The sequence below is a fragment of the Pongo abelii genome, chromosome 3, assembly GCF_028885655.2.
Source record: "Pongo abelii isolate AG06213 chromosome 3, NHGRI_mPonAbe1-v2.0_pri, whole genome shotgun sequence".
Taxonomy (NCBI): Eukaryota; Metazoa; Chordata; class Mammalia; order Primates; family Hominidae; genus Pongo; species Pongo abelii.
The window spans coordinates 183,434,208-183,459,060 of NC_071988.2; the positions used below are offsets into that span (position 1 = coordinate 183,434,208).

Sequence of the window (24,853 nt, forward strand, 5' to 3'; positions counted from 1 at the left end):
TTAAAAATAACTTGTTCTTTAAATCCAATCTCATTAACCCATACATCAAAAACATTACATAGCAAATGTGGGCTAGCAACATGACTAATAAAATATTCTGTGAAAAGAAGTGCAGGTCTATTTTGTTCATCCACTTTGGACACAAGACTCCTTTCTTACAAGTGTCAGAGCAGAGCACAGTTAACACAGAACAAAGACCAAGAAGGGAAGCAGACAGGGTTCTCTAACTCAAGAAATAATAAAGGTAACACACTGAATAGCACTCTGTTTTTTCTATCTAAGCATTTTACACTCAATGTGTGTCCTGTATTAATATGCTAAAGAGGATTGAAAGTATTGCTTAAAATAAAAGCCAATCAGGTAACCATAATCAAAAAAAAAGAGCGGCATTATAGACCAAAGCTTGACGGGTATAGTGTGTTTACTTCATTAGAAATAAGATTAAGAAAGCTATCCACTGTTTATGTAGATGGAGCTTTGCACCCATGTAAGAATGTTGGGTGGTTTGCTAACAATGGTTTGCACATATATACACACAGGCATATATAAAAGTATATGTATATACTTTGTTTGACAAACAATTTATGAATATCTTCTGTTTTCAGATAGTGAAGTAGCTCTGGAGATCTAAGGATCCCATGAGATAATAGGTGCTGAAAATACAGAGTTTGTGTTTGTTTGGAGTGGAGAGGGGGAGTAAACAAGGTAAGAGAAACTGTGGAAAGGGAAGGTCACAATTTCAGAACTTATGCATATTTCAATATTCACTTTTTGAGAGAGTGTAGACAGAGTTGGCTTCCTGGGACATTTGGAATTTTTTGTTTATTTCTCTTTGTGGGAGGAATTAGCATGTGAGGATGAAAGAAGTTAAAACGCACCTCACTGAATTGTGACTTTTGTGAGATTTTCATCTACAAAACATTTTTTGAAACAATTTTAATTGCGGTTCATCATCCCAAGATTTTACTTTTCTCTAAATGCCATGGAACAACAGGTATTTTCAATTTCTGCTGCGCTAGGATTTCAACGTAACCACAGTATTTTAGTGCTAAAATTGTATCTCCATACACCTGGCCTGTCCATGAATCAAGTCATAAGATGAGTTGTCTTGATATATGGTTAGCCATATATATAATTTTTGCCTTAACGGATTTGATGAAATATGGGGGAGAATGATATACTTTAACTTTCACTTTCACAGAATGTTTATTTTTCCCTTGGAGGAGCTTTAAGGAAACATATATCAAACTCAATCCCTTCTTAATCATTTCCTTGCTGAATTTATGCCAAAATGAGTGCTATAGACCACTCTCCAGACTGCCGGAGCGGTGTCCGCTACTTACTCTCTCATCTTACTTCATCTGTGTAGTAGAGCCATAGCCATTGGCTATGCAGGGATTACTACTGATCGGAAACGAGATAAATCCTTAGCCCCTTACTACCCCCATTTGGCTCCAAGTACTCTTACACTCTTAGCACTTATTTCACTGTTGAGGATCCTAAAGGAGTGCCTTCCAGCTACCCTTGTCTTTTCCAGTCCATTCAAATTGAAGAGTAACACTGAGGTCCACTTCATTGAATTCCTGATTTACCCTAGGATATTCAAGTCCAAACCAATATCATCTTGGGGTGTGGTGCTGGGGAGGGGAGGAATGTTATAAGAAAATTTTTGAACACTACTTGTTTGTTTACTTGTTTCATTTAGCAGGTCAAGTCATGCCAAATGAAGCAAGCTAACAGAGGAGGAAAAAGCTGTGGGAACTGGCATTTTCAGGATTTTATATAAATGCCTGTTGCTTAAAGTCTCCCTGTCAGTGTGATTTACAAATATCTCTATTCATCTTATTGCTTATCATGTAATCACTGACTGAAATAAATATACTTGCATGCACACATACACACACACCCTCCCAAGTACAAACATTCATTTTAAGACACTACATAATCAACCAATCGACCCTTAGACAAAAATGGCAATAATAAGTATATCAATTTCCTAACTGCTGCATTTTCCTCTCAAGAAATAAGAGCAATTTAAAGATTGATTTCTATAAAAATATAACTCAAAAAATGAGAAAATTGGTTTGAAATTCCAAACAATATAATCAAATGGTAGTTTGGGTTGCGGGGGATAGTTTCAAGAGTAGGTAAGCCTTTCAAGACATCTCAAATAGCATCACCCAAGTTTATGCCTTCTCTTATTACTCACAGGCCTAGCCCTGGAGTGGATATATAAATCATAAGTCATCTCCTTGAATTTACTCTAAGTGCCCTGTATGCCAATTGACATCAGCATGTTTCAGCTAGATTGGATTAAATCTGTTTGTACTTGAACTCTAACTGGGAGAGATAGGAGAAGAAATGGGAAAGGAATGATTTGCAGGTGCTACAAAGTGCAGGTTATAATACATCTTTTTTTTTTTCATCAAATGGCACTAGTTTTAAATTGTATCAAAGGTATTATTTTAGTCAGTGAGAACTTTAAAGGTTTTCTACTTATAATACCAAATAACCCAAATGTTAGCTCTTCCCTTGCAATCTAGGTGAAGATATCTTACTGTTATTCTCTTGCCGACACATCTTATTCGTGCTACGTCAAAAGCTCTAGGAAAGACTTCTGCTAATTCTTGCATTTGTGGTAGATTACACTTTCTGGCCTTCCTGGTATCCTGCACTCAGATTTCTTACATTTCCCTGCTCTGCACCACGTTGGTCTCCATGTAGTTCTCACTTTCATCCCCCTTCTGCCCCAAACAAATAATTCTCAGGAAGGATTAATGAAGATTTTTTGAGGGAGGTTTCATGGAAAAATTCCATGGAAATTACTCATTGCCTAATGTCTGCTACCTCCTTAGCTTCTCCTCTTCTTTTCTCAATTCTCCTTACCTTTCTAGAATCTTTACATATAAAAGAAAATATAACACGTAACTGCCAGACCTATTGATCTTAATTTATTATGCAAATTCTAGTTGCATCTGCACAGCAAGCTACAATGTTCACACATAAGAAACTGATATTTAAATTTTTCTCTCTTCACAATGGCAGCAAAAATAAAACAATTGATTATGTAAACCCTCATGCTTTATGAGAATTACTTGTTTTGAAGTTTAACACAAGCATTTTGAAAACTGTTTCACCAAATCTCCTATGCATTAGCCATGTAATTTTTAAAAAGTTAACAATAGTAGAATTACAATATTATTCAAATATTCAAGTATATCTATTTACATGTAACGATATTGTAATTTCAATTTAATATGACAACTGAGTTGTATAACTTATTTTTTTGGATAAAAATTACACGTAGAATAATGAAACGTTGCTTTCTATTTGTTTATAATTGATTTTAGAAGGTAATGTATTATCATTTCAAATTTTATTAGACATAATTGACTATTATGAGAATTATATTCATCTTCTTTTTTTTTTTTTTTTTTTTGAGACGGAGTCTCACTCTCTTGCCCAGGCTAGAGTGCAGTGGCAGGATCTTGGCTCACTGCAAGCTCCACCCTCCCAGGTTCATGGCATTCTCCTGCCTCTGCCTCCTGAGTAGCTGGGACTACAGGCGCCCGCCACCACGCCAGGCTAATTTTTTTGTATTTTCAGTAGAGACGAGGTTTCACTGTGTTAGCCAGGATGGTCTCCATCTCCTGACCTCGTGATCTGCCCGCCTCGGCCTCCCAAAGTGCTGGGATTACAGGCATGAGCCATTGCACCCGGCCCATTCATCTTCATTTTTAACAGCCACTTTTAATTTTACCTATCTGTATATTTTTATTTATAAAAATAAAAATCTAAATTGAAATTCATCCCAAATGTATATTTCTTATGTCATTCCAAAATATACTCCTTTTGCACTACATAATCTCTTCAACTTTAAAACTATGGTTTCCATAATTTATTAATTTCTTGCTTAAGTTTAAATTTTTTAAAGAAAAATTTTTACTAACTTCAAGTCTGAGAATGTGTCTTAAATGGTATTCTTAAATTCTTCAGTCATGATTTACTTTATGACACTGCATGCTTATCTGATAAGCTTAAAGACTAAACAAGCCTGAAAATTACAGGCACAGAAACAGAAAAACTGGAGGAAAAATGAGACGAAGCCAGGCAGGCATAAGTACAGACTTTTAGGAAAATTGTAAATAATCAACGGGGAGCCAGTTTCCCAGTGGAGATTATGAAGTCTGGACAACAACTAGTGAGCAACTGAATACTCAAACATTATTTTATTCCAGTCCTTAGAAAGAAATGAAGTAAGTTGGTTAAGGTCACCAGAGTCAACGGTGAATGGTGTTGCTGGGATATGCAGGCTTAGATCTGTCTGACAGCAGATGTAAATTCTTATTACTGTAGTTACTGGTTCCACAAATTTGTGTACTCTGAACACAGCATTTGCTTAATGCTGATAATGTGTTGGAGGCTGAGAAATCCATATATAGGAAACACAGTTCTTCCCTCAGTACCAGATAGTCTGGTTTAGGAAATAGTGTAGCACTTTCTTCCTTCTTTACTTCCATTCCTATGAGAAACATAAATTAAGTGTCCAATGGTTTTTAGGCACTAAGAATATAAAAGCCTGACACTTGTCAAGAAGCTTTTCAGACACTGAAGATATAAATTATTTGAAATAAGTGTACCAGCATGAGAGAAAAGCAGATTAATGTGATGTAGAGTCAGAGAAAGAAAACTAATATTAATTCAACACATGTTTCAGACTCTCTGCCTGGCATGGAAACATCTACTGAGCCCAACAGTTAGAAAGTAGTGTCAAATTCTGAAAAACACAATTCATAACGATTCAATCTCAGCAGCACATATTTAACCACATGCTGAATTTGCTTAGAAATATACTATATGGGCCAGGTATGGTGGCTCACACCTGTCATCCCAGCACTTTGGGAGGCCAAGGTGGGTGGATCACCTGAGGGCAGGAGTTCAAGACCAGCCTGACCAAGATGGTGAAACCCCTTCTCTACTAAAAATACAAAAATTAGCCTGATATGGTGGAGGGCGCCTGTAATCCCAGCTGCTAGGGAGGCTGAGACAGGAGAATTGCTTGAACCCGGGAGGCAGAGGTTGCTGTGAGCTGAGATAGTGCCAATGCACTCCAGCCTGGGTGACAGAGGGAGACTCTGTCTCAAAAAAAAAAAAAAAAGAAATATACTATATGAAATTGATAGGAGAAAAGACGATACTCATTGCTCAGGTGTTCCTGATGTAGAATAATAAATCCTCATTATGTTAAAACTACCTTACTTAGTTAACAGTCTATTTTTGGAAACGCATGTTAATTTTTACTTCTCGCATTCACCATAGTAAAATGAGTAATTACTTCGAACTGCACCAAGAAATTTGATGATCATTCATGTTCATTAAAATGGGATTCTACATGCAGGTAGAATTGCTATAATTTAATTTTTATTCTTACTAAGTTACTCTTACTAAATTAAATACATATAAATAAAGTAGTGACGAAATACCCATGCATTTCACTGCACATTCCTCAAAGGAATATAACGATGCTTAAAAATAACCTCAATTATAATTTTTACTCTTTTTCATAATATATAGAACTAAAATAAATGTGTGCCTTATAGTTCTTCACAATATTTAGATGTTTTTTGAATTAGTATTAGCTCCAACTCCAGCTCTGAGGTAATCATTTAGAACCCAAAGAGATGTTATGGTCTGACAACATATAAATTATATCTACAAACACAGAATAACAAACAGCACTTACTGCATGCCACTAAAGTCTATACTCTTGACCTCGGTAGGTATTTTAACATAATGATAACTTTACATATTATAGGGTGAAAACACTCCCAATTATACACAATTATACCTAGTAGTATCATACACACTAAAATTTTTCTCAAAGAAATTGTATTAATAGTACATTTTTAAAAAATAAGCAAGGTTGATAATAGCATATTAAATACAGTAATAGGGAACAGGCAAGTGAGATAAAAACAAAGGTTACATATCTAATTATTGGTTATTAATACTTCATCAATAACTTGAAAATAACAGAATATTTATTAGTCATAACACCCAATGCCGATTCAATTAAATTTTATCCTTATCAAATATGTATGAAAACTTCATATATTTTTCAGATAGCATCTTAAGTGGTACCATTTCAGTTCAACTCTGATTTTTAAGTCCCTGAGCTATTACAATCAGAACCTAAAAAACTGTTAATTTCATCAGATATACTGTAGTTTCAATAATTTGTTTTCCACAAAAATGTGTAATAATAATAATTACTATTATTATTTTTTGACAGGGTCTGGCTCTGTTGGTGAGGCTGGAGCACAACGTGTGACCTCAGCTCACTGCAACCTCCACCTCTCCGGATCGAGCAATCCTCCCGCCTCACCCTGACGAGCAGCTGGGGCTACAGGCATGCGCCACCGTGTCGGCTGATTTTTGTAATTTTAATAGAGACAGGGCTTTGCCATGTTGCCCAGGCTGGTTTCGAACTCCTGTACTCAAGCTACACCCCCGCCTTAGCCTCCCACAATGCTGGGATTACAGGGGAGAGCCACCATGCCCAGCCTGCACATTATGTTATTTAATCACTTTTTTGCCGAGCACATAATAGGAATTCTGAAAATAATGGCTAATTGATTGACAAATATATCAAACTTTGAAAATATGCTTGGCTTTGCAAGGAATAATTTATTCTATCTTTGACTATGAGTTATAATTCTGATTTATTAATCCCCCTTTTTATTTTTGCAAAGTTGAATTATGCAGTCTTTCATAATTCTCACAACTGCAATTTTTAGATGATATAATTTTTAATTTAAATAAGGAAACAAATATGCACAATAATCCAATAATGGCTCATATAACGTAGCTGGAGCAGTTCCCACACATCAGAATTCACTTGAGTAAAAGGACAAAATCTTTGTTTCAGATTCATTTTTAACATTGCTAAGCAAATATTTTTAAATTGTTTCAATAGATTTTAAAGATACATAATACTAAATATCATGATATGCCAACCTTCTCCTCATTTTAGCATTTAAACCTCTTCTATAAAGCTTTGCAGTTTTCTAACCAGAAGTTAATATTACTTTTTCGCCTCTTGTAAATACATCAAGAGATAAAACACACTAACATCTTTTCTCAAAGTGCAGACCTCAAACATTTCATTTCAACTTCTTGTATTTCTTAATACAATTTTATATTAATTACAATATGATCAAAAATGATATGAGTGAACAAAATATTTATATTGAATATATTTCTAGGACTGTGGCTGCTTCTCCACACCAAGTTTCAGTTAATATTCTCTCCATTTGAAAAGGGATTTTATCTTTTAAATTATTTATCTTTGGGGGAAATGCCAGCATTTTGTAAGAGCCCAGGAAGAAAAATCTTAATGGCAATTTGCAAAAACATCGTTAAAGTGATTTTTAAAAATAAAACTGTATTTTCACAAATTCACACCTGTTAGGCATAAAGAGAAACATTTTATGGGAAATTCATCACTAATGTTGATAAACAAAGGTTCAGTAAGCCGATATGACAAAGCTAAAGCAAGTGCAATTGTACATGTGTATTTGTTTTATATCTAAGTTTCTTTACGATTTCACATGGCTTTCTATTATAACAGGAGAGAAATCTTTAAAAAGTTGATCACTCAACTTAGCACTTACCTCATATGGGTGATAATGAGTGTTGTGGTGGGAATGAAAAAATCATCCACTCTGTCAAATTGCTTTCCCACTGGTTGGGTGTGGATCGTGTGGTGAGGCACATTCCCACTGGCCAGGGTAATTACCTAAAGAGAACACACCTTGGTTAGACCTCAACAATGCAGTCACTTCATAGTATAAGCTTTAATTTTTTTAGAGATGAAATAAATGTTTCTGGTAGTTGTTCGCATAGACTTTATGCCATCTTCAAAATTAATATATTATTACACAAATTACAATTCTGTGACTCTTTGCTTATTTTCAATATAGAAACTGATGTTTCTATAAAGAAAAAAATAGAAAAATATTTGTCTTGAACAATTTCAGCTTAAAATATAAAATAAATAGTTATATAAGCAACTTCTTCATTATAAACATCCTAATCTTCTTATATAATGAGAAAAATAAATGCAAACATACAGGTAATGTGTGATACTAGGACAAAATCCCTCCAGTATAACATAACTGGCAACATAGTTTTGAAACTCCAAAATGAATCGTATGAAACATTTTAAATTTTTAAAATCTTAGAATACATAAAACCATATTTTAAAACGTTTTCCTCCTGTCATTGAAAAATAACTGGTTTAAGTGTTTTAATAAAATAGATTTCATCTTTGATAATGAATTGTCTTTTAAACTTTTATAGTCCTTTAAAGAAAAGGTCAACTACATTTAAACTAGCTTATTTCCCTAATTCCATTAGTTACCAAATCCTATTAGTTCATTCTTCAGATCTGTTTACACCCCTGTAAACTTTCATTGTTCCTACTGCACAACCATTGTTCTAGTAGCCTTCTAAAGGGCTTTTTTCCTGCCTTTAGTTTATCCACTTTTAAATGCTTTCTACATATGGCCATCAAAGTAACTTCCTAAACTACTAAGTTAAAGTGTTTTTCCCTCAAGACTAAAACTTCTCCTTTGGTTTTTATGAAAGATTTTACTTTATCTTTTAGTTTTAGAGTTAGTTTGTTTTTCCTAAAGGGTAATTTTTCTTCATTTAAATGAATATACTTTCATTGAGTTCCATCAGAATCCCTCCTGGCTGGGGCCCACTTCCTGAACAATAGCAAAATGGAAGGTCTCTATTTCAAGTTATTTCCTGGGAATATTTTCTTCTCTAATTATTGTGCATTTGATAACACATTAATTATATTCCAATTGTGAAATTTGTGGATTACAGACTCATTATAATTGTTAAAGCAGTATTTTGAAATTTTTATGAGGCATATATGACTTTCAAAAGTAAAATAAATAAATTATGATAAATCTTTGAGAATCCATCTGAGGACACTAATTGGAAAATATTGTCATATATCTAAAATCATGACAGCCTTTATTAATTATAAATATCTCAGAATATACATATTTTGCTTTCTTATTTGACTAAGATGTATGGATTAAATTATAATAAAAATTAAAACACAAAGAAAAGATAAGTAGAATTTTCTGATCCTTGAAAACATGCTTCAGCATCAATTTCTCTTCCAGCCTAATCTTTTAACATGATGGCATGGGAAACCCTATAGCCAGAATGAGGGGTTGCCCATATTTTTGGTTTTGTGAATTCAGTTTCTCTAAAGGAAGCATATCTTAACTTCCACTTCCTTTGTGAATGTTTCCTGATAATCTTTTCGGAGAAAATTATCCATGAATATTTTGACATTTCTGCAGAGTCAGGTCTTTCATAGCAAAGAGCATTGGCAAACTTGGTTTAAGTCTAATGGCATAGCAAAAATGCCTTGGAAACTAGTGATAGTGTCTTGCTCATGAGAGATTTAGAGAATTATCTCCTTTGAACCATTTACTGACATTCAAGGGAATTGACCTACTCTTCTTCTTCCAGGGGAAGATTTTCATACATTCTAGAGTAATGATGATTATCTCTCCAGACAGAGGATAGGCTGATAGCTAGCAGCCTATAAAAACGTAGCGACTTATAGTTCTAGGATCCCACTACTTTCGTGCAACTGTGCTGAACGTTCAGGGTAGCATTAGGCTCTCCACAGGACCCAAAGTTGATTAGGGCTGGGGCATAAACACTAACATGATCCATGAGTGAGAAATGGCCTATTCTCTGATCCAGAGATCTTGTGTTTCCTATCATATTGTTTGCCAATCAATCAATCTACCTATCTATCTAATCAAGCTTATATCTATATTCATATAACATGCACACATATAAACCTTATGTAAATAAATCTTCTTGTGTATACCTTTTTAAAGGATACTTCTCAATTCTTACACTTTACTTTATATTTTCAGTTGTGACACTTACCTTCCACTCCCACCCAGCAAATATTTTTATAATTTACCATATTCTATCAGCACAAAATATTTTTTATTAGGCATCCAGAGAAAAATAAAGAACCCATTTTTAGATGGTTGAATAATGTGTGGGAAGAATACCTCCAGAAGGCTTTTTTCTGTGTACAATATCAAAGGAATTTGTCTAAACTATTTTGTGGCAGAATTCCAACACTGGGAAAGTTGTTAATCTATCCAAGTAGCATGAATCAAAGGGGAGAGGAAGGGATCAATTCTGAAGAAAATTGTATAATAAAAATATATGCAGCTTTGGTTTTTTAAAAGAAAGACATGAAAAAATTAAACTTTAAGCTATGCTAATCTTGAAGTTAATAGTGCATTAAAATAATTTATAAGAATATTTTCTAAAAAAATCATATATAGACCTGTTTTATTTATCTTGCAAAGAGTATACTTAAATACAAAATCTCAGTTAACAAGCACCTATTACCATATTGTGATAGATGATTCTAAAAGTTGCCCACTGTGAAGATTGTGCTTTTTCAATCAAGAGATTGGCTCTATCACTCCATCCTCTTGAATCTGAACAGGCAATGTGACTTGCTTTGATGAATGTGATGTAGCAAAACTGGCTTTATGTGCATTTTGAAGCCCATACCTCAGCTGGTCTTGTAGCTTCCACTTTTGTAACCTAAAACCATTATGCTGTGAAGATGCAGTGTGAGCGTCACATGCAGGGGACACAAGGCACCCAGCTGAACACTACCACCATGCGATAGACATGAGGGTGAGGCCATTCTGAACCTTCCAACTCTAGCCAAGTTATCAGGTAACTGGAGCCCATGAGTGCTCCCAGATCACATCAGCAGAGCTGCCCAGGTAGCCAACTCACAGAATTGTGAGTCATCCTTTAATTTTAAGAACTCACATTCTAAGAGTGGATTGATTTGCAAAATAAATAACTAAAATACTATAATTTTTTTTAATGTTTCAAATGACACATATTTTTAGTGAATATAAAATGATCCATCATTATGCCAGCTATATTAAAATATTCTATTTACATAAAACTGTCATTTGTAAGTTAAATATTGCAATACTGAAAATAACTCAGAAACATTAAAAGTATTGGTAGTGACAACTGATTAAAATAAAATTATTTCATTTAAAAGAATTTATTTTAAAATGTCCAAAAGTTAATAATTTGGGGTCTTGTTAAAAGAGGGATATTCAAGGCAGTAGCAAAATCGCAAAGCATTTTGAAAAATACTGTAATATAAAGCACATTTCCAGGGCCAAAAACTCCTTCCCATTCCCTTTCTGTTTCTGCTTAAACTTGTAATTATAAAAGTCTAAAGACTGCTCCAAAGGGTCATGACCAAAATGCAGATTTTTTTTTTCTGTATCTGTGAAGTTCTCACATAAACAACTTCAAGGCAGAGGCAAAATCTATAAGAATAACACCACTATTCTTCCTTTAGAAATAAGCCTCTCCTCAGATAACAGAATATTATGATTAGAGAAAAATGGAGATGGCCTTGAAGCTTTTGCTGTCGAATTCTCTTTGTCTCTATTGTACATGCCTTACCAAAATTGTTGAAAAGTAAATTATGACTTTCTTTTCCTCCTAATGGCATCAGCTTTGTCACTATAGGTTATTCTTTTCGCATATAAATATAACCTTTAATACATATTACCTACGAGTTTTCCCAGTCCAAAAGTACATAAGTACCAATTTTTTTTGCCCTTTTCTGTGCCTATCTAGTTATGATTAAAGCTGGAGTCCTCAGATTGAAAAATATCATTGTTAAATGATCACAAATATCCAATGAAATGTTGAAAGCTTTAAATATTGTTATTTTCTCTAATATACTGAGATGTACTTACCTGTAGTGTTGGTGATGTCTTCTCCAAGGTACCCCAGCTTAGCACCCAGACCTGATCATGTGATTTGTCATAGTGTAATTTAACTGGGACAGGGTCTGTGCTCACTGCCTACAATAAAGAAGAATTGAAAAAAATGTTTTAGACTAAACTATTAGTTTAAAGCTAGGCCAGAAATTATGAAGACTCTAACTTAGATGTCAGATTAAATATTTAATTTGCCAAATATATAATTTCCTAAGCCCTTATTTGATATTTGAAAATATCATACTTTATTCATATACATTCATATACATTAATAAGGTATCTTTATAAATTTTTTATCATATACAATTATCATATACATGATAAATATTTTGTTTATCATTTGCACAACTGTACACAGCTTTCAGTTCATTCATTACCTATGCACATTGTGAGGTGGGGAGAAGCTATTTAGAAACTCAAGATATAAAAGTTTAACATATTCATTTTAATTAAGTGTTGAATACAGGTGAGAACTATGTTTACATTATTAGATTTATTTTATCCCAATTCTGATTACGAGATTTTACTATCTGTAATGTTAAAATGCCAACAATCTGATATATGGCTGTAATTCTAACGAATGATCAGCTAATTAAGTTTCCTTAATGAGAAATTCAAAACCACAGAAGAAAAAAGAATTCTTTTTTTTTATGCACCATGCTTGGTATGAAAATGTGTTTTTCTGCTAATATTTATAATAATATTTATAATATTTATAATATTTAGCATTTACTTAAAACAAAATTCTCAGAAAACAAATTGATGCCAGGAAGTTATTTCACTCACCTTAATTTTATGCTATTCATATTACAAGCTAACACCATTTAAAATTAATTTCCAGGAATAGGTACTTATATATTTTCTAACTATGTAACATAAAACAAATTGTATCCAGTAAAGCAAACTTTATCCAACAGTGAAAGCATTTCTTCCCAAAGATCTATTAAATATCCTTAGAGAATTTTCTTTTTTTTCTTTTTTCTTTTCTTTTTTATTATTATTATTATACTTTAAGTTCTAGGGTACCTATGCACAACGTGCAGGTTTGTCACATATGTATACATGTGCCATGTTGGTGAGCTGCACCCGTTAACTCATCATTTACATTAGGTATCTCTCCTAATGCTATCCTTCCCCACTCCCCCCACCTCACAACAGGCCCGGGTGTGTGATATTCCCCACCCTGTGTCCAAGTGTTCTCATTGTTCAATTCCCACCTATGAGTGAGGGATGAAGCTAGAAACCATCATCCTTAGAGAATTTTCTGAGTACTTATCCATAATGCAATGTTCTTCTCAGCGCATTAGTAACAGGTAAACTATAGTTGTGGTTGGAAATATGGAAATGCATATTTTAAATTAAATGTTAACAATTAAGTCTCACTAAGGCATCTCTTTTCTAAAATAATGCCCTTCATTTTGCCTATTTAACATTCTCAGTATTCTTGGATTACTGGAATAATTATTGGATTTTGGAGGAAACTCACTTAAACACTTTTTATATGAGTGTCTTTACCCCTTTTTTCCTGGCTAAGAGAGTCAGTATACTGTTTTGGGATCAGATGGGCAGCAATATCCTCAGGGAAGGTAACTCACTTGGCAAGCGCTACAGATCCAAGAAAATGACTGATTCTATTTCCTTTTGACTGATATTGAGTTTCCCAGCCTCTTCAGAGGCTGAGAGTGGTCACATTGCATACTCTGTATGTATTGCATACTCTGCATACAATACAGAGTATTGCATACTCTGTATGTATTGTAGTTTCCGTATTGTAAAGATTAATATGATGCATGATTTCTGAGAATAATACTCCATTCCATCAACAGAAATAACAGAAGGCTTCCTTCCACCACATGTTCTCTGATTTCCCACTTTCAATGCTGTCCTATGAGAATATTAAGCCTCTGGTTTCCAAAGTCATTTTGAGGCCATGAAGCTATTAGGTTAAGAGGAAAAGGCCGGGCGCGGTGGCTCACGCCTGTAGTCCCAGCACTTCAGGAGGCTGAGGCAGGTGGATCAGGAGGTCAGGAGATCGAGACCACGGTGAAACCCCGTCTCAACTAAAAATACAAAAAAAAAAAAAAAAAATTAGCCAGGAGCTGTGGCGGGCGCCTGTAGTCCCAGCTACTCAGGAGGCTGAGGCAGGAGAATGGCATGAACCTGGGAGGCGGTCTTGCAGTGAGCCGAGATCACTCCATTGCATTCCAGCCTGGGTGACAGAGCAAGACTCCGTCTCAAAAAAAAAAAAAAAAAAAAAAAAAAGAGGAAAACCCAATACTTTGAGGGTGCAGAGGAGAAAAATAAAAGGAAACTGAATTCTCTATAACCTTGAGTTGCTACACAAACATAGAACAGCTATTCCCAGACTTGATGTTATTTAGGTAATTAAATAGCTTTATTGCTTAAGGAATAGTTAATCTGGATTCTGTTAATTGTGTTAGAATGCCAGATGTTTCATTTAAATTTTTTCATGTACTAATCAATAATTTCAGTGCATATATAGCCCTAAAAAGTCATCATTAATCAATACACTAATGACAAAGCCATAAGAGTCCTTTGATTGTTCATATTTTTCCCTTTCTATGTTAATCTATGTGTGAATGTAATAGCCTATTTTGCATGCAGCTTTAAATGGAATAATCTTTAGATCTTTAAAATGTTAGAGATAAGATAGCTCAACACAAACGACAAAAGCAACAGTAAAAAAAAACCTCATTGTTATTTAATTATAAGACTATATCAAAGGTCTGTAAGTAACAGTAAGGATCTGGGAACAATTTGAATGAAAATTTCCAGTTTGCCAGCTCTCACAAATTGCTTTTCTTTTCACCAGGCCTTTCATAAGTATTATCTTATAGACACATACTACAAAACATAGGTTAGGCTAACACCCACATTTAATGGGATAAGGAAACAGAATCAGTCTTGTTGGGGGTTGTCCAGCCAATAACAAGGACAGCTGGGATCTGATAGTCTGTGTTCCTTTCCAATGTGGGAATCTCTGCATATAAAAGACACTCCCTCTTAATTGATTGTTTATTCCTGGGAATGTGTGGATATGTTGCTCTCTTATTTATGCCTCATGTATAAAAAACATTGCTTTGGGTCTTTTTCCTCTTTTGGAAGTTAACAAGAAACCCAACGGGCTCAAATACATGCCATCATCTCTGCAAGCAATACAATCCTAATGGAGAATCCCTGAAAGTCAGTATAGATCATGTTTATGAGCATTTATTCTGAGGCCAATTTCAAACTTTAACTCTTTCACTTACATTAAAATAATAATGACAACAACAATAATAATAGTACCTTGGGAAGTTACTAAATTTGTCTGTGGCTCAGATTTTTCTACAATAAAATGGAGACTGTAATAATACCTACTTCAAAGGGTTATTGTGAGTATTAGGTGAGATAGTAAAGTACTCAAGGTGTGCCTGGTGAATATTAAGTACCATGGAAATACCACTCATACTGCTATTACTAGTACTACCATTAGAAACAGTAATTGAGCTAGATGTTTTAGTGACTGTTAGCATCATAATGTTTCAAGGTTAGATGTGTAATATCTTCAGTAAGTGAAAGAACTGACACCTAGAAGAGAAAATAAACCCATTTCTGTCCTTGAAGAATTTACAGACTAGAGGGTGAAAAGAGCACTTAAAATAACTTGATGTGTGTCACAAAAAAAATAAAAAAATAAGGACCACGCACTACAAAAGCTCAGAGGAAGAAGTACAATGCAGGATAAAATATAAGGAAAAGAGGTAAGGCTTTCATTGAGCCTTAACGAATATTTTTATGAATGGAAAGAGGATATTTTTAAAAGTTAACTTATGGAAATATTTTTCAGGAAGTGTCAGAAGGCAGTTCATCATGAACTGCCTTCAAATAAATTAGGATATACCTATTTGGAGGAAAAAAATATCAGCCAATTTTCGAAATAACTTCCGACTTTGAAAAATGTCTGCTCAATGGTTTCCAAAAGTTTTGAACATTTTGTTTCAGCTTTTCAAAAGTTTTGCACTAAATTCAGTTATTTTGCTGTCTGGTTATAAACGTTCACCAGAACTGAAAAAGATATGCAGATCAAAATAAAAAAAGTAATATAACATACTTTATTTGGAAAAATTGTAATTTTTAAGAAAATTCATTTATAAGTTTTCAAGTATAAAATAACATTTTATACAGGAAATATTTATATGATTTTCATAAACAGAATCATATATTAATGATAAAAATATTTCCAAATGACTATCTGCAGGATGATACTTCCATGACCAAATTTTCAGTCAGAAAAGCCGGTGTGTTACTATTAACACCATCAACTTTGGCAAGGGAATAAATAATGCGCTGGATTTTACAAAACACCTGCTCGTATGCTCTTGAAATTGACTTTAAAGAATCAGTAAATTTAGAACAATTGGTTTTTATAGAACAGAAGGGCAATATTTTTGACACTCACAAAATTTTGTTTTTGCCACAGACAACTTCTGAACTTCTTTGTCACAAGTGATGAAATGGTTCTCCACATGTTATGCAAAGGATTGCAAAGATTCTGTCATCCTTGACTGCCGTCTTCCTCCCATACTTCACATCCTCAGGAAATGCAATTGAATCTACCTTCTAAATGATGATCCCTTTGCAATATCTCTACTATCCCCATGAACACAGTCACCATTATCATTATCACATGGTGTCTAACTTTTTACCTTATACTCATCAGTCTTTCTCATAAACTTGTCTGAGTGATTTTGTTTTTCATTCTTTAAGCATCAGACAAGTCATGACAGTAATTAGCTCCAAACTATCAGTTTTTGGAAGAGAGAAATTGTGTGTTGGGTTTTACAAAATACCTGCTAGGATACTCTTGAAATTTACAGGCTCTTCTAATTTCTTTTAGAGTGAAAGCCAAAAGTCATTATAATGACCACCTGGACTTACCTGAACTGACACCTCCCCAGTCTTCTCTAGCCTTGTCGCCGACTACACTTTCCTTGATGTCTCTGATACAGAATCTCGTGGCCTCCTTTGCTGTTCATCCAATATGTCAGCCATGCTTCTGCCTTTTGGAGGGTCTTTCCTTGAAAAGTTCTTCCTTAGAATCCTAATGCCTTCCTTAGAATCCTAATGCCATCTTTGCTCATAATTCACTTTCTCAGCACGGCCAGCTTGATCACCCTATTTAATAATCAAACCCTCCTTCCCTGTGTGCATACCTCTTCTCCTCAGCTTTCCCAAGCCCTCCTGTCCTTGCTCCGCAGTTTTACATTTTCCAAAAGCACTTACCTCCTTACATATGGCATAGTTTGTATTTTAGTATATTTATTTCTTATTGTCTGCCTCCATCCAATAGATTCTATGCTCCCAGAAGTTAAGCTTTTTGTGTTTGTTTAGGTCATGATATAAACCATGAACTTAGAATAATACTTAGTGAAACAGTATTCTCAATTTATAATTAATAAACTTCTTAGTCTACTTAATTGTAAAAAGTAAGTTGCAAAATTTTGTAGCATGGCAACTAATTATTATTATTAAGATCATGATCATTATTATTATTTATTTTCTAAAAAAATTTCTCTTCTGATGTTGAAATTGAGATTATTATTTTATTTAACAAAAATAATTGTACTCCTGCACTAGACTTATACAACCTGGCTCTTTTAATGAGGTATTTTACAGATACCTTATTTGTACGAGACACAAATTTTAAAAATTTAATTTTCATAACAATCTTTTTGTTGAAGTATGCACTATTGTCATCCCTTTTATACGGATAAAAGTAAACAGAAGACTAAGAGTAACATTGTTGATGCCTTCATATTGTAAAATTCCCACTTTCTTCTCAAGACACTAGAGTTCACTATATGTTACCTGACCATCCAACATACAGATAAATTCAGGCCTTCAATATTGGTCCTTATAGTAGCTTTTTATTAAATAAAATAAGATTTTATTCTCTTCCTGTAACTAGTCACCTGTAAGTTCTTTGGGTTTCACATACTCCACTTTGGAGACCACTGGTGTGCACATTTTTTGTTTATGCAGTCACCATTTAATTTAGGAAAAATGACATGAAGTAAATGCATTATTCAGGAATATGTAATTACAAAAAAGCATTAGTTATGTGCTATTTTATTTCAAAATTAACCTATATAATGCTCATTTATTGCTTACCATGATTTACATTAAAAAAATAAAGATGGGATCTCCCTAGTTGCCCAGGCTGGCCTCCAACTCTGGTCACAAGCAATCCTCCCACCTCAGTTTCCCAAGCAGCTACAGACAAGTGCCACCACAACCGGCAGTATAATTTACACTTGACTACCCAAATTTATTTTGCTAGAAAAGTTATTTTCAAACTGTCTTGAGAAGCCTATGGAAATGAGACTTACTTGTAGCTGGCAATTTGAACCCCATCATAATAGAACAAAGGGGATCAGTTTGCATCTATTAAATTATTCTGTAAGATTTTATTTAAGTGATAGCTTCCAATTATATATTGGAAATTTCTCTGCTACATAATAATCATTAAAAGAAACGTTGTTCACACAGTAGCCTTTGCTTAGCCTGGTGATATTGAGATTATTAATTTACAATCCCTCTTCTGCAGTTTTATTGAATTATTTAACACTTTCAAAAAATATTATTTCGAATAATAATTTTTAAAATTGTACTCAATTAATAGTAGTGATTTATATATTGAAGTTCTAGAATCTACATTTCTTAGTTTCTCATACAAGTACTGTTTTCAGTGTTATACTGTCATGATGAATGAACTTTTTACCTTATTGCTTTGTATGTTAACATAAAATATACAGTGAAATAATAAAAAAGTTATTTGTTGTAGCTTTATACACATATTGATAAAAGCAATTTTTCTTTATCATTTTTAAAACATTGTTGAAGGATACTCAATTTACTTATATTATGAGATTTTTTATTTCTTTTGTTGCTGTCTAAACTTAACTCCCTCACAATCCCAACATACGTAGTATTAAAAAATTCATCAATATTTCGTTGCATATACAACAAAGTTAAAACACATGATACCCTAGTCATGGACCAGCTGTATCAACTTCTAAATATGAAATACTGACAATAGCAGCAAAGATACACAGAACTTGCGGTTTAGTCTTGACGTGAAGGAACAGTGAAGCACAGCTTGTTTATCAGTCTGACAAGGAAAGTACCAGCTGGCTAATTAAGTGAACCTAATTTAAAATAATGATGCAGTTCTCAAGATAATACGCTAATGGCTGGAGGAGACTGCTGATGATACTTAAGAATACTCCCAAGGTGTTACAATAAGCCCCTTCTGCATCCAAGCAGAACTTGATCATACTCCATAGACCACAAAATGAGGTCAGTTGTTTACTAGCTAATCTTTCATACTACAAAACATCACCTGTATGACATTCTTACAAAAATTTTGATGGTGAGAAAAGCAGTAATTGAAACAATTTGACATTTAAAGCAACACCAAGTTTATAGATTCCATTAAAAAAATGTGACCTTTACTTTTTAGCTGCAGATAAAAATGATATTGATGTATTCACTGGAAACAAATACACCAATGATCTCCTAATGCTAATGATTTATTATAGTTTTTAAAATCTTATATTGTCATAAAATATTTCTCATTTTAATAATAATATGTAATATTCAGTTTAAATTTTAAAGAATGTTTAGTTCCAAAATACACATTTAATACCAGTCCACACAATCAAATACATGAAAAAGTCAGAAATATCATTTCATGGATGAGGATAGCATGAAATACTAGGGGATCAGTTGGACTGGACTGAAAAAGAAAACTTCAAAGTTTAAATTTCAATAAGTGTAACATTATTTTCTTTACTGTTATTTTTTTCAAGAAGGCATTTTGATTTTTGGACTTCACTGCCTCATTTCTATATCCATACTATGTATAATGTATACCCCTTTTTATAATGTTTGGGAAATAATTAACTAAATTTTGATTACAATTAGTATTCTTAGTTGCCTCTGTATAATATACTCACATTAGAAAAAAATAGGTAAATAAAAGCACATCATACAGTAAGGAAGTAAAACATCATTTGGATACAAAAAAGTCTAACTTTGAATCTAGTCTCAGTTGACAAAAGTGGTCAAATTGAGAACTGATGCTTTACTTTTTAAAAAATTAACTTTGTACTTTGCAGTTCACTATAAATGTAAATGTGTGATGTCTTTACACACTTGGGTTACTAGGATGATTAACTTATAAAACAGAAGTCAATATCTTTGTCTGTAAAACTGACCATTTTACATGTTGTTTTAAATTAGGGAAAAACCTCAAGAGGATTTAAAATTCTAAAAGATGAATTATTTTCAAGTATAAAAATGGAGTCATTAGCATATTCATAATTCAACTTTAAGCATGTACTCTGAGGACTAAAATTCACATACTCCTAAGGTAACGTTAAGACAAATATAAGGATGTGTTATTTCACCCAGCAGGTAAGAGAGTCATGGAACTCATTATCTAAAGAGGCGCACAGGATGAAATTATATGTGGCTGCAAAAAAGAGATCTTAGGTAAATTCAAAAATAGCAAAACTTACATTTTTTAAAAGATAAATGTATGTATTTTGGTAGCATACATATAAAACTTGAGGTAGTTATCTACAGTCAACAACATGCCTCAAAAAGCAGTTTATCTCTCAGAAAGAATACTACATAGATGTACCCAGTATGGAAATTTTCATTCCATATACTCAGGTGATCACTAAATTTCTATAGAATAGTTTGTCCAGAATGGCCCACATAATTCAGTTTTTATTTCACTCTCCTTCTTTCTAGCAAGGTATTTAATAGCTCTCATAATTGAAAACCCTTTTTTATAATTGACAGGTACTAATCAACCCCATCATACACTTCTCCAGAGCTGAGTGAGCGACCCCCACTACATACTACTGCCTCTGTATTTTGCTTCAAGGATTAAGCGCCTACATTTTTTTTTTTTTTTTTACAATAGGAACATATTTGACATGTTGCTTTTGGTTCTGTTTTCCTAATGGAGGGCAGCTATAGAAAGTGAGGCAATAAGGGTGATAAAGGGTGGCATGGGACAGAATGTATCAAGAGAAGGTTAGGATTTGTCTTTGATAGTAGGATATCTGAGAATATACAGTGACTATTAGAAAAACCTGAATTATAGCAGCAGGTCTACACTGGCTTTTTAGATTGCTGCCAGCAAGCATATTCCTCAGGATAGTTGAGAATGTACTGTTATTCCCAGAGCATGTGGAAAGAAAAAATGGGAAATTAACTGCTTAGTTAATGAAGATACATGTTTTTAGATTAGCAAGATAATTGTTTTTTGTTTCAGTATTCCTAAGTCAGTTCATTTGGTCAGTCATAAAATCATTTTTTCTTGATTTCTTCTTGTGTTTCATGTCATTAACTTATATTTTCTCTTTAATTTGGCCTCTCATACTCTTCTTAAATTTTACTAGCATGATTTTAACTTGATATTTTCTTAGTTGCTTTTATTATCTGTAAGACTGTGTGTATACCTCTTCTTTCATTCAATTCTGATAGTATTAATTGTGACTTTTGTTCTTGTTCTTTGCCAAAATTTCCAGATTTATCTATTTCATTATTATTTTTTTCATTTTTTAAAACTTTGGTAGATAAATTTAACATGAAATTTACCATCTTAACCATTTTTAAGTGTACTGAAATATGTTCATAATTCTGTGTAATCATCATCCCTATGAATCTCCATAATTCTTTTTACCTTGTAAAATGGAAACATTATAGTCATTAAACAACAATTCCTCAATTCCGCCTCTTCCTAGCCCTGGAAACTACTATTCTACTTTCAGTCTCTATTATTTTCACTACTCTAATTACCTCATATAAATGGAATCACACAGTTTTTGTCTTTATGACTGGCTTATTTCACTTAGCATAACGTCCTCAGATTACACCCATGTTGTAGCATATTTCAGAATTTCTTTCCCTTGTAAGGCTGTATAATATTCCATCGCATGTATAAAGCATATTTTATCTATTAATCTGTCAACAGACACTTGAGTTACTTCCACATGATAATTCTATTTTTAATTTTTTAAATAACCACCAAACAGTCTCTCAAAGCAGCTCCACCATTTTATATTCCCAACAATAATGCACAGGGTTTCAATCTCTCCAACCCCTTGACAAAACTTATTTTTTGTTTGATAGTAGCCATCCTAATGGGTATGAGGTGACATCTCATTGTAGTTTTGACTTACATTTCCCTAATGATTACTGATATTGGTCATCTTTTTATATGCATATTGGCTATATGTATAACGTCTTTGAAAAATGTCTATTCAAGTTCTTTGCCCACTTTTTTTTTTTTTTTTTTTTTTTTTAAGCGGAGTCTCCCTCTGTCGCCCAGGCTGGAGTGCAGTGGTGCGATCTCGGCTCACTGGAAGCTCCGCCTCCCGGGTTCACGCCTTTCTCCTGCCTCAGCCTCCTGAGTGGCTGGGACTACAGGCGCCCACCACCGCGCCCGGCTACTTTTTGTTTTTGTTTTTAGTGGAGACGGAGTTTCACCGTGTTAGCCAGGATGGTCTCGATCTCCTGACCTCGTGATCCGCCCGCCTCGGCCTCCCAAAGTGCTGGGATTACATTTGCCCACTTTTGAATCCAGTTTTGGTTATTTTTGTGGTTGAGTTTTAGGCGTTCTCTATATACATTGGATAGTAATCCCTTAACAGATATATGATTTGCACATATCTTCTTCTATTCTGTGGGTTGTCCTTTTACTTTTCACTCTGTTAATATTATCTTTGAATGAATAACTTTTTTAAAAAATTATTAAGTCCAATTTATGTAATTTTTCTTTGGTTGCTTGTGCCTTTGTTGTCACATCTTAGATATCCTTGCCAAATCCAATAGCATAAAGTTTTTGCTCTCTCTTCTAACAGTTTAAATTTTGCACCTGAAATTTAGGTCTTTTATTAATTTTGTGTTCGTTTTTATTTATGGTGTTATGTAAGGTTCCAACTTCATTCTTTTGCATGTGGACATCCAGTTTTCCCAGCATCACTTGTAGAAAGACTGCCATTGCCCCACTGAATGGTCTTGGCACCCTTATAAAAAAAATTGACTCTATATGTTTGTTTATGAACTTTCTATTCCATTCTATTATTCTGTATACCTGTCTTTATGCTAGTACTACACAGTTTTGATTATTGTAGCCTTTGCAGTAAGTTTTGACATAAGAAAATGAGAGTACTCCAGCTTTGTTCTTCTTTTGCAAGAATATATTTGCTATTTAGGGTCCCTTAGGATTCCATATGAATTTTAAGATGAGCTTCTCTATTTCTGCAAAAAAAAAAAGTCTTAGAGATTTTGATAAGAATTTCACTGAATCTCTAGATTGCTTTGAGTACTATTGACATCTTAACAATATTGAGTCTTTCAATTCGTGAACATGGGTTGTTTTCCCATTTATATATCTCCTTTAATTTCTTTCAGCAATATTTTGTAATTTCCCTTTTATGTCTTTCACCTTCTTTATTAATCTCTATGTATTTTATTCTTTATTATGCTATGACAAGTTGAACTGTTTCCATAATTCTATTTGCAATTTGTTCATTATTAGTGTATAGAAATGCAACAGATTTATCCATGTTCCTTTCTATCCTGATACTTTATTGAATTCATTCATTAGTTCTAATAGTGTTTTTGTGTAATTTTTAGGGTTTTCTACATGTAAGATCATGCCATCTGCAAATAATTTTGCTTATTCCTTTTTAACTTGGAAGGCTTTTATTCATCTTTCTAGCCTAATTGTTCTGGCTAGAAGCCCCATACAATGTTAAGTAGAAGTGGCAAAAGTGGGCATCCTTGTCTTTTTCCTGAACTTAGAGGAGAAGCTCAGTCTTTCATCATTGAATTTTTTCCCACATGGGTTTTATATGTTGCAATAGTTTCTTCCCATTACTAGTTTTTTGAGTGTCTTTATTATGAAAGAGTATTAAATTTTATCACATGCTTTTTTGCATCAATTGAGATGGTCATGTAATTTTTCTCTTTCATTTTGTTAAGGCTGTTTATTACAATGATCTGTTTTTATATGTTGAATCATCCTTGCATTCCAGGAATAAATCCTACTTGGTCATGGGTATGATGTAGTCATGTGCTGCTGAACTTGGTTCGCTAATATTTAGTTGTGTATTTTTACATCAGTGTTCATAAGGCATCTTGAACTGTGGGTGTATTTTCTTGTAGTGTTTTTGTCTGGCTTTAGTATCACGGCAATGCTTGCTTCATAGAATGGGTTAGGCAGAATTTACCTCTCTTTAATATTTTTAGTAACTTTTGAGAAATATTGGTGTTAGTTCTCTTTGAATGTTTGGTAAAATTCAGCAGTGACATCATCAGGTTTAGAGCTTTTTGTTGAGCTATTTTTGATTACTGATTCAATTTTCTTAGCATTTGCAAGTATATTTATTTTTTTCTATTTTATTTTAATTTAGTCTTGCTGCATTTTGTGTTTCCATAAATTTGTCCATTTTATGTAGGTTATCCAATTTGACAACATACAATTATTCATGGTACTCTCTTATAATCCTTTGCATTATCTATAGAATTTGTATAATAGTAATGGCCCCACATTCATTTTTGATTTTATTAATTAAAATCTCTTTTTCTTATCCCATCTAGCTAATAGCTTGTCAATTTTCTTGATCTTTTTTTTTTTTTTGAGACAGAGTCTCACTCTGTTGCCCAGGCTGGAGTGCAGTGGCACTATCTTGGCTCACTACAAGCTCCGCCTCCTGGGTTCACGCCATTCTCCTGCCTCAGCCTCCCCAGTAGCTGGGACCACAGGTGCTGGCCACCACGCCCGTCTAATTTTTTTGTATTTTTAATAGAGACGGAGTTTTACCATGTTAGCCAGGATGGTCTCGATCTCCTGACCTCGTGATCTGCCCGCCTTG

At 33.6% G+C, this 24,853-nt stretch overlaps 1 protein-coding gene across 2 annotated transcripts in view; it reads right to left on the reverse strand.

Annotated features, from left to right (window-relative positions):
• Positions 1–24,853, reverse strand: part of FSTL5 (follistatin like 5) — an 807,547-nt gene that overhangs the window by 65,046 nt on the left and 717,648 nt on the right. For both annotated transcript variants that reach the window (XM_024246010.2, XM_054554669.1), the window contains 2 exons: positions 11,868–11,975; positions 7,674–7,798 (listed from right to left, as the gene is read on the reverse strand). In XM_024246010.2, the coding sequence (XP_024101778.1) occupies positions 7,674–7,798; positions 11,868–11,975 (233 nt within the window). The remainder of the gene's footprint in view (positions 1–7,673; positions 7,799–11,867; positions 11,976–24,853) is intronic.